This window comes from Dendropsophus ebraccatus, chromosome 2, assembly GCF_027789765.1.
Source record: "Dendropsophus ebraccatus isolate aDenEbr1 chromosome 2, aDenEbr1.pat, whole genome shotgun sequence".
Taxonomy (NCBI): domain Eukaryota; kingdom Metazoa; phylum Chordata; class Amphibia; order Anura; family Hylidae; genus Dendropsophus; species Dendropsophus ebraccatus.
In genome coordinates, this window is record NC_091455.1 from 159,004,256 (window position 1) to 159,022,218 (window position 17,963).

The window sequence follows — 17,963 nt, forward strand, 5'->3', positions numbered from 1 at the left end:
AACATGTTGACCTAGATAGCAGTAATATGCTGCCGTCGCTCCGTGAAATAGGAGTGGCGGCAGCCGACTGCCGCAATCTGCTATGGGCTGCCCGGATGATCAAGCGATCACCTGGGCACCCCCCCCCCACACACACACACACACAACTACCCGCGGCCCCCCTAGCTCTTACCCACTCGCTTCCAATGCGTGTAATAGCGCCAGCAGCAAGTGGGGAACAAGGAGCAGGTAAGCACTGACAGCGCTCACTTGCTCCTCTTCGTCGCCCTGTGTGATAGCGGCTTTAGGGGCTGTGAGGCCTCTGGGAAGCTGGGCCCCTTGTGGAGGGATGCTTCCTGGGCAGAAGAACTGATCCTATACAGCTAATAAGTCAAACAATATTCCATACTCCTCACAGGAGTATTAATGTTTCTAAGTTAATTCAGTTAATAGTCACATGGGCAAACTTCATTTTTATAAAGGGGGGAATATCAGGTGATAGAAGTGATTATACAGTCAAGGGGTGTGTATTAGGGCCCTATTACACCAACAGATTATCTGACAAATTTTTTTTAAGCCAAAGCCAGGAATGGATTTGAAAAGATGAGAAATCTCAGTCTTCCCTTTTATTAGCTGTTTTCTGTTTATAGTCTGTTCCTGGCTTTAGTTAGAAAAATAAAATCTGTCAGATAATCTGTTGGTGTAATAGGGCCCTTAGTCATACACACCCCTGAATGTGTAATCACACTCATGACCTGATATTCACTCCCATTATTAAAATTAAGTTCACACCCATCTCTTAACAAAATTGTCGAATTATAAACCCACAAATCTGGGGAATGATATGGTGTATCAAGAAAGTGTAAAAAGGTGTGTAATCTGGATACCCTAAGCACTTTCATAATAGTAACATCTCAATTTGGGGGGGCTGTCTATAGGCCATCCTTAAACTTAAGACCAATTTGTGATGTAGATTAAATAATACAAATGAAAGTGTATAGTATAATCTTCAACTGTGCGTGTAATGTATCTCCAGTCTGCCTCATCCTTTAGATCTTAGAAAGTCAGCCCTGTACATTAGCAAAGATCTTCTGACATCTGATCTTCTTGCATTTGGAACTTCCTGTGTAAACAGACATATTGGAAACAATAAGGCAAAACATTCTTTATTAATAACCAAACCAATTGTGTTACGCCAGTGCTAATATTCAGACGATTCATAATCTAGGGGCACCACTGGCTGTCTATATTTCTGCCTTTGTTTCCCATTAAAAGCTAGCAGGCTGTGTTCCCTTACTTGGTTTATATACACAAAAGTACGCTGGCTATGCTTTTCAGAAAGACCTATTGGTGGTGAAATATCATCTACAGCTGCTGTAAATGTTTAATAGAAACTAGTTTCCTATGCAAGCAACTATAAGACACTACTTTATGTTACAGTTTTTAACTATATATGCTTATTAGAATATAATTAACCTTGGGAAATGTCATTATTTTGTAAATATAAAATGCATTTTGCATTCTTCTCCCCGCAAACTTTTTTACTATGAAATATTGGGACTCTTATTGTGAAGAAAGAATATCAAATAAATCAGCCTCTCCTCTTTCACTCTGCTAAGCCCCTTTGAAACATCAGCCACCCCCTCCTCTGCCTCACCTTAATCCCACCCTCTCCTCCTGTTAGCAGTCAGTCTGGTCTGAGCTGGCTGCAGCTTTCTCTGTGAGTGACACAAAAGTTGGCTGAACTTCTCCAGATTCTGCACACTTGGACACTCACTCACTTACTTAGCCAGATGGGAATCTCATAGTGTGAGGAGGGGGATATAAGGCTGACGGCTGATTTATATCACACAGTAGCTTGCACTATGGTGTCTACACATTTTAATGCAAACTAAGGACAAGAAAGGATAGATACATCTGTGGATTTAAAAACATCTGGATAGTATTTAAAGAGAGACTGCAGACAGAGCCTTGTCGGAGCTGAGCAGAGACTATGTAAACCTGATACCATGCTGTGAAGTAGTGGGATCCTAAGGAATAAGAGGCTGAAGCACTGAATGCCTATGGAAAAGAGGTCCACAGGAGGACAGGACTGCTCTGGATGGCTGCACAATCATCTCTGCTGCTTTATAAAACATGGTATGGATGGCTTAGACTGTGGTCACATTATTAGTATGATTTCTACTGTGCAGATGCTATGCATTATTACATAGTACAATTGTAAAAACTATATGGAACAAAGAGCATTGTTGGCAGAAAAACACCTCTTGATCTATCTAGTCTGCCCTTTTAGTAATTACTTTCTTGTATTGTATTTTGTAGTTGTATTTTGAGATTTTTCTTACCATCCCTGAAAGTCATTTTGTGAGGTTTGATCGCAGGGGTATCAGACTCTGGCTGTTGCAAAACTACTATTAATTCCCATCATGGCTGGACAGCCAGAGCTTTCTGGTGGTTTTACACGGAACGATTTACCGTTCGAATTTGCACGATAACGATCGAATTCGAACAATAATCGTACGTGTAAACGCAGCAAACGCAATAATTCGCCCGATCGTACGATTAACGATTTCAAAGTAACGATTTTTTTTTATAACGATCAGTGTTTAGACGTAACGATATATTGTACGGAAAAATCGTTTTGTGATCGCTTAAGCCTATCTCGCACATAGGTTAAATCGGTGAACGACTCTTTACATGGAATGATCTGCGAATTTTTTGCGAACTACCAACGACGATTTGAGAACATGTTCAAAGATCAAAATGAACGATTTCTCGCTCATCCCTTGATTGTTCGCTGCGTTTACACGTACGATTATCATTAGAATTTGATCGTTATTGTGGAAAATCGCGCAATAATCTTCCGTGTAAACGTAGCATAATTCATCTATATGGGGCTTTAAGAAATCCATGCATGTGCTTCATGTGCTGCAAAAGCTACTGCATTCAGACATATGGAATGGATGTTAAGTTGCATAAATTTCTGCACCAAATCTACTGCCAGTAAATAAGTCAGCATCTAGTCTATTGCAGCAGTACAGCTTTGAGCCTTTGTAAATAGGTTTATATCAGCTTTTCACACCTACACGATACAACACTTACCCTCCTTTCTTTGCACAAATGTTTAATGGGATTCCCTTTAAATCATGTTTTTCTGTTATTTGGTGATGTAGTAATGTTCCATTTTACTTTCAATATTTTAAAAACCTGAAATATTACAGTTTCTACTCTGACCACTAGGCCTAAAACTAAGCTGAGACTTCCTCTTCTGTACAGATTATTTTCCAGCAGTGCCCCCCTTATCAAGTCAATACAGAGAAAAGTGACACCCCTATATAGATAACAGAGGTATCGGCTGTTGCTCCAAACTCAGTATCCCTCCTCCCAGTAGAATTACCTCTATAGAGGTCACTGAGCACACCCAGAATAACTCAGGCATGATGGGAGCCCCCATAATAATTTACAAGAGAGTAAATAAAAAAAAATATAAAAAAATACAAAAAAGAGACTTTACTAAAGTTGTGCACCGCAATTTTTTCAAAAACCTTACAAACCCTCCATTTTTGTGAGAAAAAAAAAACTAAAATTGGACATGTGGGTATGTCATGGGTGTGTCCCTTAAAACCCGCCACAACCGACAGCTTTATTAAGCAAACAGGTTTTCGATTCTAAAAACCACTTCTAGTGTGGCGGGATGGTTGGGCTTTAATTTTGTCCTGTGAAAAGCCACTAAGATTTGCTAAGGAAGTGCGCCACATCTATGAATATGGCATAAAAAACCCACAGCATAACGGCTTAAAATTGATGCATTGTTCGTAAATTAGGCCCATTGTGTGTGTCGAGACAGAAAGTAAAGATCAGAGATGTGGTGTGCTCCCCAGGGCCACTGTCCTCAGCTACAACCTGCATTCTTCTGTACTGTTGTTTTTCTTATTTATATGTTTTAGTTTTTTTTCAAAGGCCTTTTTAGGTTTTTCTGATAGTAAAGAATCCAGTTCTTCCAGTGGGAACCCCATCTGTCAGGCATGTATGTTATGGACGCACAATGTTAATTATCAAAAAACAACAAATACCCCTTCATTTAAGTAATATGTCAGGGCTCCAGCTCATAGACCCTTGCTGGTGGAAAACCAACATGTTTCTATAACATATAAGTTGATTTTGTGGGACTCAACAGCACAGTCTATGCTTTTGAGTCTCGGAGAATATAACATTGATTGCAATTGCAATTGATGCTTTGGGTACATTAAACTCTACTGATCTATTGGGAACTCTGCTGTTAACTCGTAAAATGTGATGTAAACATAGCCTAACATCACTCTCCTCAGCCGCCTCCATCATATAGATCCATGAAAAAATATCTCCTCGGCCCTTCTAATATACAGCTTCATGTAAATAACACCACTTAATCTACCATCAGCCTCTTTGACCTTGCAGTCCCATGTAAATGGCATCACTCCTATGCTGTACATCTGGTCCCTCTGCTCCTTCTTTTGCCTTCAGCCTCACCATTGTGCTCCTACTTCCTGTTTCATAAGTAGCGGAACCTGTAGCTACACCCCTGCCATTTTTGGTAAATTTTCTTATGAAGGCTTTTCCCTCAATTACATAGTTTGCTGGGGCAGCCAGCTCTAAGAAGAGTCCCGGTTGTTCCAAACATCTTTAATTTAACAACAAGGGCCAGTTCACACAGAGTAAAAGAGGCGGAACTCCGCGACAGAACTCTGGAATTCCGCCTCTTTTACTCCTTGTGAACTTGCCCTTATCGAGGTCACTGTGCTCTTGGATACTTTCAGTGCAGCAGAACTTTTCTGTACCCTTCTTCAAATCTGCGCCTCTCAACAATTCTGTTTTAGGCTATGTTCACACTACGTAAAACTACGACCATAGTCCTCGCCGCAGAACTACGGCCGTAGTTTTGCGGTGTGTAACATAGCCTAATTTGTAATGGGATCCCGGACGGAGCGTACACACATCGTATACGCTCCGACCAGGATCCCATGCGGCGCCGGAAAAAACTAACAGGTCAGTTCACTGAATTCCAGCCGCAGAAAGACCTGTCAGTTCACACACTGTGGGCTATGGGAAGCTCTGATGCGCCCGCATCAGAGCTCTGCGGCCGGAAAGATCATCCGAGATGATCCGGCCAGGAACCGGGTCACGGAACGGCCGGTCTCTTACCTAGTGTGAACATAGCCTTAAGCTGTACAGGCAATTCCTTCCTCTTCATTTGTTTGGTTTTGCTCAGATATGCATTGTCAGCTGTAAGACCTTAAGTAGACAGGGGTGTCTTTCAAAATTTTGTCCAGTCATGAGCTTGACTCCAATAAAGGTTTGGAAACATCTTAAAGATTATCAGGAACATTAAGAGCCCCCCAGAGCTAAATCTTAAGTGCCATAACAAAAGGTGTAAATACTTATGTTAATGCAACATTTTAGTTGCAAAGATTTCTAAAATTCAGTTTTGATATTCTCAATATGGGGTATTAAAGGGGTATCCCCCCCCCCAATTTTTTTTTTTTTGCATTAATACGTTGTCCACCCGTAGCTTTTCATCTTTCCAATATAAAGTTGTTATGGATTCTGCACCGTTTTGCTGTTATCTAGATGCACCCAACCCCACGGATTGCTTAGAATCATCAACTCTCAGTCCAACCCCACACGCTCCCTGCTCCTGGCCCGCTCCCTCCGAGACATCACGTGTCCTCAGTCTCTTCAATGGGCCGGGCTAGTGCTTGTAACCCAGCCCACTGAGGTGAGTGAGGACACTGACAGTTGCTGATCAGTGTCTCCCGACTCTCTCCCCCCCCCAGGTCACCTTTGTGCCCCCCGCCCCTGAGCTCACCTGTGGCCCCCACAAACAGTCCCCTTGATCGGTGCAGAGAGCCACCGCCATCAGGGCCAGGCCGTCGAAGGAGCCCCCCTTCGGTACCCATCATCATCAGCGGCCCCCCCCCCGGGACTCACCAGGTCACCAGTAGCTCCGTGAACCCCTGCCCGCCCCCCCACTCAGCGGCGGCACCCCCACCCCTCCCACCGGGGTTCACTTCGGGACTTCCCAGGTCACCGGCGGCGGCTACAACCCCCCCCCCCCCCCAGGACTCACCAGGACATCGGCAGCGCCCCCCCGGAACCACCAGCAGCTACAGCGGGGGGCACCGGCGGCAGCGTCCCACCCCCGGAATCACCAGGTCATCGGCGGCACCCCCCGAGCCACAAGCATCTGCAGCGGAGGCACCCACTAATAATGAACACACAGAACCCCCCCCCCCCACCTCACCAGCTGCGTCCCCCCTCTCCTCTCAGTCAGTGCATTCAACCCCACTGTACCAGTCTCTGGCAGATATTGTCTAAAAGCAGACCATATTCTTAAAATCTCCCCCCCAGGCGGCTCTGGCATATCACTCATCCGCCTCTGCTATATCACTCATTACAACCACTCGGCTCTGCTATATCACTCATCACAACCACTCGGCTTTGCTATATCACTCATCACAACCACTTGGCTCTGCTATATTACTCATCACAACCACTCAGCTCTGCTATATCAATCATCCGGCTCGGTTACATCACTCATTCGGCTCTGCTATATCAATCATTCGGCTCTGCTATATCATTCATCCGGCTCTGCTATATCACTCATCCGGCTCTGTTACATCACTCATCCGGCTCTGTTACATCACTCATCCGGCTCTGTTACATCACTCATCCGGCTCTGCTATATCAATCATCCGGCTCGGTTACATCACTCATCCGGCTCTGCTATATCAATCATTTGGCTCTGCTATATCACTTATCCGGCTCTGTTACATCACTCATCCGGCTCTGTTACATCACTAATCCGGCTCTGTTACATCACTCATCCGGCTCTGCTATATCACTCATCCGGCTCTGCTATATCACTCATCCGGCTCTGCTATATCACTCATCCGGCTCTGCTATATCACTCATCCGGCTCTGCTATATCAATCATCCGGCTCTGCTATATCAGTCATCCGGCTCTGCTATATCGCTCATGCCACTCACTCAACTTTGCAATATCTTGTGCATATCAGCTCTGCTACATCATGTACCAATCAGACATAAGCATTGCATGATGGGAGATGTAGTTTTCTGGCCGGCACCATGTTGGATATAGTTCGTTTTAAAAAAAAAACAAAAAACTTGTAACTATGGAACGGAAGCAGCTAGAAAGATGGGAGATGGCTCAAAATACTCAGGGGGACTTGGTGAGTAAGACCAGCTAAGTTTGGGAGCATTTCATTTTTTTAGCTATTGGGGGGAATACCCCTTTAAGTGATGAACAAGGCTACAACAAAACTAAATGTGAAAAAGGTGAAAGTGTCTGAAGGCCTTCTGAATTCTGTGTATAGGGATATGACTACTTCTGGCTGTGTGCCACCCAATGATCCAGCATGCATTGATAAAAGTCCCAAATTATGAAATCTCTAATGCTTAAAGCGTAACTGTCATTTCAGGGCCATTTTTTTGAAAACATTAAATATCAACAGTTCAAGCGATTTTAAGAAACTCTGTAATAGGTTTTATAAACCAAAAGAGTTTCCTTCTGGACTGAAAAAGCAATCTCCCAGCCTCCCCCCTCACATCAAATGAAGCAGGATTTCTGTCTCCATTATGTGGCTATGGAGAGGGGAGGGGCTGTTAGGAGTGACTGAGCACGGAGGATTTCTGCACAGCACAACACCCTGCAATCTTCTCTCAGTAAGTTCATAGATAAGCACTGACATTTCTGACCCCAGAATCCTGCGGTTTAGGTGCCCAGGGAGTCTACAAACAGCTGACCTTCATGTCACCCCTTCCCCCCTTCATAGGCTTACAATGGAGAGAGCAGAACCCGTCTTCACTGGCTTCTCTGTAATGAAGACGTGTTTGCCTGATAATGCACAGATAAGAAGTCAGGGGGGGAGGCTGGGAGATTGCTTCTTGAGTACAGAAGGAGGCTTTTTTGGCTGATGAAACCTATTACAGAGTTTCTTAAAATCGCTTATACTACTGATTTCTGCAATAAAAAAAAATATGACAGTTACGCTTTAAATGACCTCTAACAAAATCTCATAAGAATAAGATCAGCATAAGGTCAGTTTTACATGAACCTTTTACATGTGCATTTTTGCATCTGCTTGACCACATTTGTGATAACCAGAACTGACAGATGTGAGTTCAGGTCATCACACCTGTGGTCAGGCCAGGACTTGTGTCTGTAATAAAGTTGTAAAAATTAACATGTAAGGCTGGAAACACACACTGCAGTTTTTATGCCAAAGCCAGAAGTGGATTCAAATGGGATAGAAAAAAATATAGGGAGGGAGGGCTTGTACTCTTTCTTTGTTGGAAGCAACCTCTGATTTTGGCACAAAACTGCAGTGGCAGAAGCCCCCGCCCCAGCCCCCCCCCCCTCCCCCCCAAAAAAAGCTTTGTGTGTTTCCAGCCTAATAGGCTGGTTTCACGTGTGCCTAAAGGCCCAATTACACAGAGTGATAATCGGCCAAATCAGGCCGATTATCACGCCGTGTAATAGAGACATCAGACAATGACAATGATCATTGGCTAATCGTGCCTTTTGGTCCTGACCTAAAAATTACGGCAACCGGTCATGCATGGCTATGTGTAGTAGCGATGCTTGGCTGACAGCTGATGACTGTGTAAAAGAAAATAATAAACTGTGTACACACCTGTCAGTGCAGAAACCTGCTCTGAAGCTAAAGTGGTGTCTCTGGGAAGCAAGCAAAGGGCAAAAATACAGCGGGGGAGGGATTTATAATAGAACTGTTGTAGCAGCCTTGTTTTATGATGTGAAAAAGATTTGGACTTGTTGCAACCCCTATAATTGTAAGTTATACTTAAGATTTAGATGCACCTTATACAATATATCTAATATGAAGTGCATTAACAATGGAATTCTCCTGGAACTTATCTGAGCGGCTAGGTTGAAACCACGTATCTAAGAACGTGCAAAAAGAAAAAAAAAACGAGCCAAGTTATTGTAAATTTTTCAATTTCCTGTTCAGGCGAAGTATAGCATTTCATGAACGTGCTTTCCAGGTCAATTACTTTGGAGACGTGAACTAACAGACTTCACAGCTGAGCTCCTGGATGCCTTTGTGGAAACCTGATACTGTCTTTTCCTCAGCAAATGTTTTAGCCATCAGTGATGCCTGCTCTGTTAGATTTTCTGTGCAGACAAAACAGTAGAATTGTGTGTATTTAGTGTCTCTAGTTAGCTCCCCCTCCCCCACCCCTCAGTTATATTTTCCTATTTTAAGTGTGATCATTTTACTCTACCCATTAGTGAAAGGAGGGTCTTAGTGGAACCTCTGATCCAATGGGATGATGATCATTTTGTGTTATATGTATTCACTTTTGGGTTCTTTGTGTGATTTTATTCCGAATGACTACTTTAGGAATCGTTGACAACTTGTTCAAAACACTTAAAACTTTGCATAACTTATCATGTACGGGTTCTATGTTTCAACATGTATTATAGCCGAGAGCTACATCCACAATCCTACAGAGTTGAATCTTTCTCTGCTGGCTTAGTATATGCAGAGAGCATGATTTACATGCAGGGAAATGGCTTTTTTAAATACAGGGTCACATCAGATACCATGGGTCTCACTGCTTTCTCTGCATTCCCTATAGCTAACCATATATATATATATATATATATATATATATATATATATATATATTATACACACACACACACACACACATAAATACATGTAAATATAATGCAGAGTTATATCTTAAATTTTTCTCAGATATAAAAATAAAAAATTTTCTTAAGATATCTTACCCTTACCCCCTGTAGTGTCCTAGCATGGTGCCTTCTCCCTTGTGGGTGCTGAGGTTTGGACTTGCTCTTGTAAACTGGTATATTGGTTTATTTTCAGAAGGCTTTTTTAAAGTCTTAATAAACACAGTAGTGACCAAACTGACATGTTATTGGAAAAATATCTAAAAAGTGCAAGGCTTCAGAAGCTGAGATTTCTCACCGTAGAGGGCAACCAGTTAAACAAACACTGTTTTATATGTAAATATATACATTAGATCCAACATATGATGATGGCTGGATGGCTGATGTAGAAATGTCAGTCACTCATGTTTTCATGTTAATTTAAGATATAGTATTGTTACTATAGGATAGGTTTTGATTTGTTCATGTATTGTATAAAATAATCCAGTCTTTGCTTTACCCTTCCATTTCTGTCATTTTAAAAACCTTTGACATATCACACAGAAGTGGAAAGTTCCCTACTCAGTCTATCTATTTACTGGAGATTGGCTCTATTATAGGGCTAGGGAGCAAAACCTGAGCTGGGAAGTAAAGCACTATATACGTCTCCTGGCTATACCTAGAGATTGCAGTCATCTACCGCTCTCCTGGTTCACCTACTAAGTTTCTTGATCACTTCTCTACCTGGCTTCCTTACTTTCTATCTTCCGATATTCCTGCTCTAATCATGGGTGATTTTAACATCCCAATTAACAATCCAATCTCTCCATCAGCCGCTCAGTTTCTTTCTCTAACCTCCTCCCTTGGCCTCTCTCAGCATTCTGACTCTCCAACCCACAAGGGTGGGAATACCTTGGACCTGGTCTTCTCCAGACCTTGCCCAGTTTCCCACTTTACTAACTTACGACTGAGCTCTCAGACTACAACTTCCTCTCCTTTATGATAACAAATTCTCGTCCTCCTCTTGACACCCCGACCTCACTCACTTACAGGAACTTAAAGGGGTTGTCCGGCGATAAAAAATTATTCACAGAATAACACACATTACAAAGTTATACAACTTTGTAATGTATGTTATGTCTGTGAATGGCCCCCTTCCCCGTGTCCCCCCACCCCCACCCGTGTACCCGGAAGTGTGGTGCGCTATACATTACCTGTCACGTGCCGACCGCGGCCACGTCATCAGCTGCTCAGCCGCGATTGGCTGAGCACAGTTATGCTGTGAGCTTCGGATGACGCTGCAGAGGGTGGCCGGCACTCGGGAAGATCCGCCGGCCTCCCGAAGAAGACGTCACTGCTGAGGATCGGAGACCGTGGACGACACGAGATGCGGTGAGTATAATGCACCACACTTCCGGGTCTAGCGTGGGTGGGGGGAAACACGGGGAAGGGGGCCATTCACAGACATAACATACATTACAAAGTTGTATAACTTTGTAATGTGTGTTATTCTGTGAATAATTTTTTATCGCCGGACAACCCCTTTAAGTGCTATAGACACCCAACAATTCTTAGACACTGTACAGTCATCATTGCCCCCCATCTCTTCCCTCTCCTGTCCTAATCTGGCTGCCAAACAATACCACGACACCCTTAAAACCACCCTAAACAAACTTGCACGCCCCCATACCCCAAACAGCCCGACACAGATGGCCACAACCCTGGCACACATCCAGAACTCGTTTTCTTAGACGGTGTTCTAGGTGTGCTGAATGTCTGTGGAGGAAATCCAAGACAACAGCCAACCTTCTACATTTTAAATTCATGCTTAGAAGGTACTACTCTGCTCTTCACTCTGCTAAGCAATCTTACTTTACCACTCTGATCTCTTCTCTATTCCATAACCCAAAACGCCTCTTTGATACCCTCAACTCTCTCCTTAAACCCAAACTTCAGCCACCCATCACTAATCTCTGCGCTGATACAGAACACCAGTAACTGTCTGTCTGCCATCTCTTACGTTATGTCCTCCCTATTCCTAACTCAACCTTGCTAAAACTGAGCTTCTTGTATTCCCTCCCTCTGCTAACCGACCTCCACCTGACATCGACATCTCTGTCTGTGGTGCAACTATAACCCCGACTCAGCAAGCCCGCTGCCTTGGGGTTATGTTTGACTCGGATCTGTCCTTCGCTCCTCATATTCAATCCCTATTCACGTTCCTGTAATCTGCATCTAAAAAACATCTCTAAAATCTGTCCCTTCCTTATGGTCGAATCTGATTCATTCCCATCTAGACTACTGCAATTCCTTACTAATCGGCCTTCCTCTAAACTCTCCTCTCTCCAGTCCATTCTCAATGCAGCAGCCAGGCTCATCTCCCTGTCCAGCCGCTATACCGATGCCTCTCCCCTGTGCCAGTCGCTACACTGGCTTCCTATTAAGCACAGGATACAATACAAACTCCTCCTGCTCACCCACAAAGCGCTCTACAGTGCTGCACCTCCATACATCTCCTCCCTCATCTCCATCTACCATCCTACCCGTGCCTTACGCTCCTCTAATGACTTAAGACTAACATTTACCTTGATCCGCAACTCTCACTCCCATCTCCAGGACTTCACCCGAGCTGCACCAGTTCTATGGAATACATTACAATAGGAATACAATACAATATGAAGAGGTACAAGGAGCTTGGACACAATAGTTCAGCATGCTGCACTATTCTGTCCAGAGTGGAAACTGTTAGGCCCCGTTCCCACTGAGCAAAGCTAGCGGAATTCCGCGACGGAATTGTCCGCCGCGGAATGCCGTTAGCCTCCCGCACATAATGGGACTCTATGGGAGGCGCGCGCTCCTGCCCTGTCCGCGCTGAAGAATGAACATGTTCATTCTTCAGCGCGTATAGAGCAGCAGCGCGCGCCTCCCATAGAGTCCCATTATGAGCGGGAGGCTAACGGCATTCCGCGGCGGACAATTCCGTCGCGGAATTCCGCTAGCTTTGCTCAGTGGGAACGGGGCCTTAAGGAGATTTTCACACTATGATATTTCTCCCAATGTATACAGTAACAGATAGACCGTATGAAGGCTAGAAATACCTCTGTTTGGAGTGAACCTGGGGGATGTGTGTTTATTCTCCACAATAAATATTGCAGAAGGCTGCGCTATTCCATAAGTTGCATCTAGTAAAAAAAAACATATATCACTAAGTACCTGCTTTTCAGTCAGTTTAATGAATCTGCCAGCAGCTTTTCAACTCATATGTTTCACTGAAATACTGTTGTGCAAAAGCCACCTTTGAGAGTGTACAGTGGAGGTGTGAACACATTCTAAAGCAGACAATGGTAATAATAATAATGCTGCATAATTAAATTTCCTTCTTCTGGAAATTTGGATCTGCCCACAACATGGGGCCAATCCGTCCCTGATAGTATGAAAGTTAAACAAGTATTAGCTTATGATACTTCATGATAATGCCAATAGTAAATGCAAATAATATGCTTAGCATTCTAAAGCACAAAAAGAGTTAAAGGGGAATTCCAATTCCAGTGATCAAAAACAAGGACAAAACCAAAAACAAGGACTTAGTACAAAACCCTGTACATTAATAACATCGGACATAGAAACATAGAAGACTGTTGGCAGAAAAATAACAACACAGTTCCATCTAGTCTGCCCTTTTAGTATTTTCCTTCTTATTATCTTAGATATATGTTTATCCCAGGCAGGTTTAAATTCAGTTATTGTAGATTTACCAACCACATCTGCTGGAAGTTTGTTCCAAGCATCTACTATTCTTTGCCTCTATGACACTTGAGCTTGGAAGGAAAACATGATCTTATAAGTTTGCAAACTATCATGAGCTAAAAGTCAGGTATCATTTGTTTTACCACCCTATCTGCTATTTGGACATATCTGCAGTTCTGTGCATATGTAAAGCGGACAGATTTCCTTTAAAATGAGAACCAGATCACGCAGTAAACATAGATATAAACATTTATATAATTTGTTCAGTATCTATGTGGTAATTTATACAGGTAGTGTTACTGTGCAAAATATTTATTTTAATACTGTTATAACTTTATTCCTTACTGTAGGCCCTGAAGTTATGGCTGAGGATGCGCTTGAAGAGAAGACCATTTGTTGGCTTCTGCCTTTTGTTCATCTTCTCTCTGGTGCTAATAAACAGTTTCCCTGCGTTGCCCACTGACAGAAATGGAGTTACGGACCATAAACCTATGCAACACAGAAAAGTAGAACGACACAAGAGACTATGGGCCAACACTACAGACTCCAGTCCTGGCATAATCCAAAGTGCCGACCACAAAAGCTGGGAGTCTGGTCTGGAGAGTTACAGGGTAGATGTGCAATCATTTCTGAACTCCAGCCGCAGCTGTAAGGAAAAAAGTGATTTAGGTCAGTTCAGCAAGAAGGAAGGATGGAAAAATAATCCTTATGAAACCAAAGAGAAGAAGTCTGCGGGCAAAATACATTTACTTGCTGCAAGCAATGCCACAGGACATAAACCAAAGAACCATATATTGGTAGCCCATATAAACAAAGTTATACAGAATTATTCAGGTCAAGTAGAAATCCTTGCAGGCAAGGATCATCAGAATCAGGAAAAAAATGACATCGTTCTCCCCAAACCTATTTTAGTTAAAAACAATAAATTGGAAAATTCCAAAGCTCGAATCCAAACCCTGCTGAAAAACTATTCAATAGCAGAACTACAACACCAGAAAACAGATGAACATGTGTTTCCATTAGGTAGCTTTTCAGCTTTGCCTGGAGCACATACTGCAAGGAATGGGGAAAGAGCCAGGAAGAGCTTGAGTAATAAAAGGGCTCATTTCCAGGGTTCTTCTGTAAACTATAAAAATCGTTTAATCTCAGACTGCATACAATTCCAGTCTGAAAAATCGAAGCCACGTCATCTTAAGGGAGATAGATTGACTGAAACCCCTCCTCCTTGGTTTACAGCAGATGATTTGCGAAAAATGAAGTTGCTCTCTGAGGGGGAAATTATAGCAAAATCAAGAATCCCTGCCCATGGACAGGTTCTTAAAGTTGGTCTTTGCCTCAGCCATATGGATGGAACATGTCATCATAAGAATCACTGCAAACAAGGCTTATGTGGATTAATTAAAAGACCCAGTGATTTATATGAAGTTCTAGCCTTCCATTTGGATAGGGTCCTTGGGCTGAATCGCAGCCTTCCAGCGGTGGCCCGATTATTTACAAACAATTTATTACCATACAAATATACCAATGGCGCCCCAAGGCCAATAGTGTGGTGGGCACCTGACATCAAACATTTAAATGATACCAACAATGACCAGAATTCCCATGTCGTGGGCTGGCTAGAATATCAACGTATGTTAAAGCATAGGTGTGGCATGGAGGACTCCCTTACTTCCATTGATACAGCACCATGTGTTGGCATTAAGCATACAGAATGGTCTAAATTGGCTTTGTTTGATTTTCTTCTGCAGGTATGGTATTTTTTATTATATCTGTATACAAGTAACCTATCAGTTTGTAATATTAGTGATTTTACTAACACAGTGTGCTGAAAATAAGCAGTTTATATCAAATAGATTTTTCATAGAAAATGTATTGATGGCCTATGCACGGAGTAACTTGGAAGGGGACATGGTGTATTTTAGAAGCTGCCTCATACAATATATGAGAGACATATGGTGCAATGTAAGAAAAGGGTAAGGCTACATTCACATTAGTGTTCGTCCTTCCGGCACCATTCCGTCATCATTTTCCGTTTTAGAGAAAGTGAAACGGAAATTGTCGGATCCGTTATAATCCCCATAGGTTTTAATGATATATTATTGTGCTCCGTTTGACCAAATACTGCTCCGTTAGCATGCAGTCCATTCTAGTTTCTGTTTTTATGTTTGCAGTATTTTTTTTTGCTGTTTTCAAAAACGGAACTTAAACGGATCAATGCAATCCGTTTTTTTTTATAATGATAGTCAATGGTGACAGATCGAAACAGAAGGTTAATCCGCATGCGCAGAAGGGGAGAGAAGACAGGAAGTTCTTCTGGGAAGGAAGGGGAGGAGCTGAACCCCCCCCCCCCCCAGTGAAAAACGGACACAAACGTAATTACAAACGGATGACAACGGAAGCAAATGGATGGCAAGCTTCCGCTGATTTTACTAAAATAAACGGATACACTAACATTTTTGGCTATCCGTTTGCATCCGTTGACATCCGTAAGCAAATCCGTCTTTGGCTATCCGTTTACAAAAAATGAACGGATCCGTCCGTTTCATGTAAAAACGCTAGTGTGGCCGAGCCCTAAGCCGGCAAAGGCATTTTTACATGGCCCGACTATCACCACAAATAAGTACTGATCAGCAAAATCAAACAACTACTACCCACAGCAGGAGACCAGGTGCTCAACCACATACAAATTACAGAGAAAAAGAAAACATGAGAATAGATTGGTGCACGGAATTTTATTTTAGGTGTTTTTAAAAGTCTTGTTATGCCTTGTTGTTCAACCTTGGAAATTATTCACTTCTCAAAAGGGTATTATCAGCTGCAAAACATACCCCATTTTATGTTCCTGGCCTGATTTCACTTACTGCTTTTGGGTGTAGGACCAGGGCCGGCTCCAGCTTTTTGTGGGCCCTTGGGCGACAGAGCCTCGGCGGGCCCCTTTGAGGAGCAAATCATGGAGAGACAGGCGAGGAAAGATTTGCAGCAGAAGAAACATGCGGCTGCTGCATATCTTTCTCCTCCTGTATCTCCTGATCTCTGCAGTAGTCAGGACTCTGGAGGAGTCAGACCCCGTCACAGGATTATATATATATATATCATGCTGGTGCTGCTAGTTCTCTAGTATACAGCTCCTTCTGTGTGTGTTTGTGTGTGTGTGTGTATATACATACACACACACAGAGCAGGAGCTGTATACTAGAGAACTAGCAGCACCAGCATTATATATATATATATATATATATATATATATATATATATATATATATTTATAATACGAACATGGTGAGACCTCTAGTTCTCCTATATACAGGCCCTGCAGTGATATACAGTGTGTGTATATATATATATATATATATATATATATATATATATATATATACACACACACACACACACACTGTATATCACTGCAGGGCCTGAATATAGGAGAACTAGAGGTCTCACCATGTTCATATTATAGATAGGAGATAGGGAAATAGATAGATAGATAGGAGATAGGGAAATAGATAGATAGATAGATATTACAGCAGGACCTCTATACACAAAACAAGTAGAAGAACCAGCACATACAGGACACTTAGTTTGCAGAGCCTACCTGCTGCCCTCTGTCAGGTCATGTGTCCGATCACATGACCCGTGACATCATCAAAGGTCCTTCAGACTCAAAGGTCCTCTTTCCTACTCGGCTGTAGGGAAGATTTGTGATGGAAGACAGGTGCTCGGGGGCCCCAGTATGGATCGGCGTGGCCCCTAACTGTCACATGCGGCCTCTAGGGGCCCAGTCCCCTTTGTTACTACACTTTTTTTTCTTTTTTTACTAACAAAAAAAATGTAGTAACAAACGGGAGTGGGCCCCTAGAGGAGCTGGGGGCCCCGGCATTTGCCCTACTTAGCCGGGTGCTGACGCCGGCCCTGTGTAGGACGATCACCTCCAGAGCTATTGATTGTTTTGCCCAGCAGAATTGTGAGCCTTGAGTGTTGCAAGATCCCTGACCACCCCTCTCTTCATAACAGTGACTTCTCAATCCGGCCACCACTGAAAACACAGCGAGGTGGTTGGGAACCTAGACAACCAGCTATAAATATGACAGACAGCTCAGAGTGCCTAACAGGGAGGCACGGCTAAAAAGGTAAATTGAACCAAGTTCAAAGTATTTAGACTTTTAATGACTTACTGTTTTAGGCTGGGTTCACACTACGTATATTTCAGTCAGTATTGTGGTCCTCATATTGCAACCAAAACCAGGAGTGGATTGAAAACACAGAAAGGCTCTGTCCACACAATGTTGAAATTGAGTGGATGGCCGCCATATAACAGTAAATAACTGCCATTATTTCAATATAACAGCCGTTGTTTTAAAATAACAGCAAATATTTGCCATTAAATGGCGGCCATCCACTCAATTAGAACAGATCCTTTCTGTGTTTTTAATCCACTCCTGGTTTTTGTTGCAATATGAGGACCACAATACTGACTGAAATATACGTAGTGTGAACCCAGCCTTAGGGTGCGTTCACACCTACCGGATCCGAAGCTGATTTT

At 42.9% G+C, this 17,963-nt stretch overlaps 1 protein-coding gene across 1 annotated transcript in view; it reads left to right on the forward strand.

The window, feature by feature from the left end:
- The first annotated feature begins 1,770 nt into the window (after positions 1-1,770).
- GASK1A (golgi associated kinase 1A) overlaps positions 1,771-17,963 on the forward strand; it is a 46,552-nt gene continuing 30,359 nt past the window's right edge. Inside the window, exons 1-2 of the mRNA XM_069960388.1 lie at positions 1,771-2,118; positions 13,774-15,171. Coding sequence (XP_069816489.1) covers positions 2,116-2,118; positions 13,774-15,171 — 1,401 coding nt within the window. The 5' untranslated portion in view covers positions 1,771-2,115. The remainder of the gene's footprint in view (positions 2,119-13,773; positions 15,172-17,963) is intronic.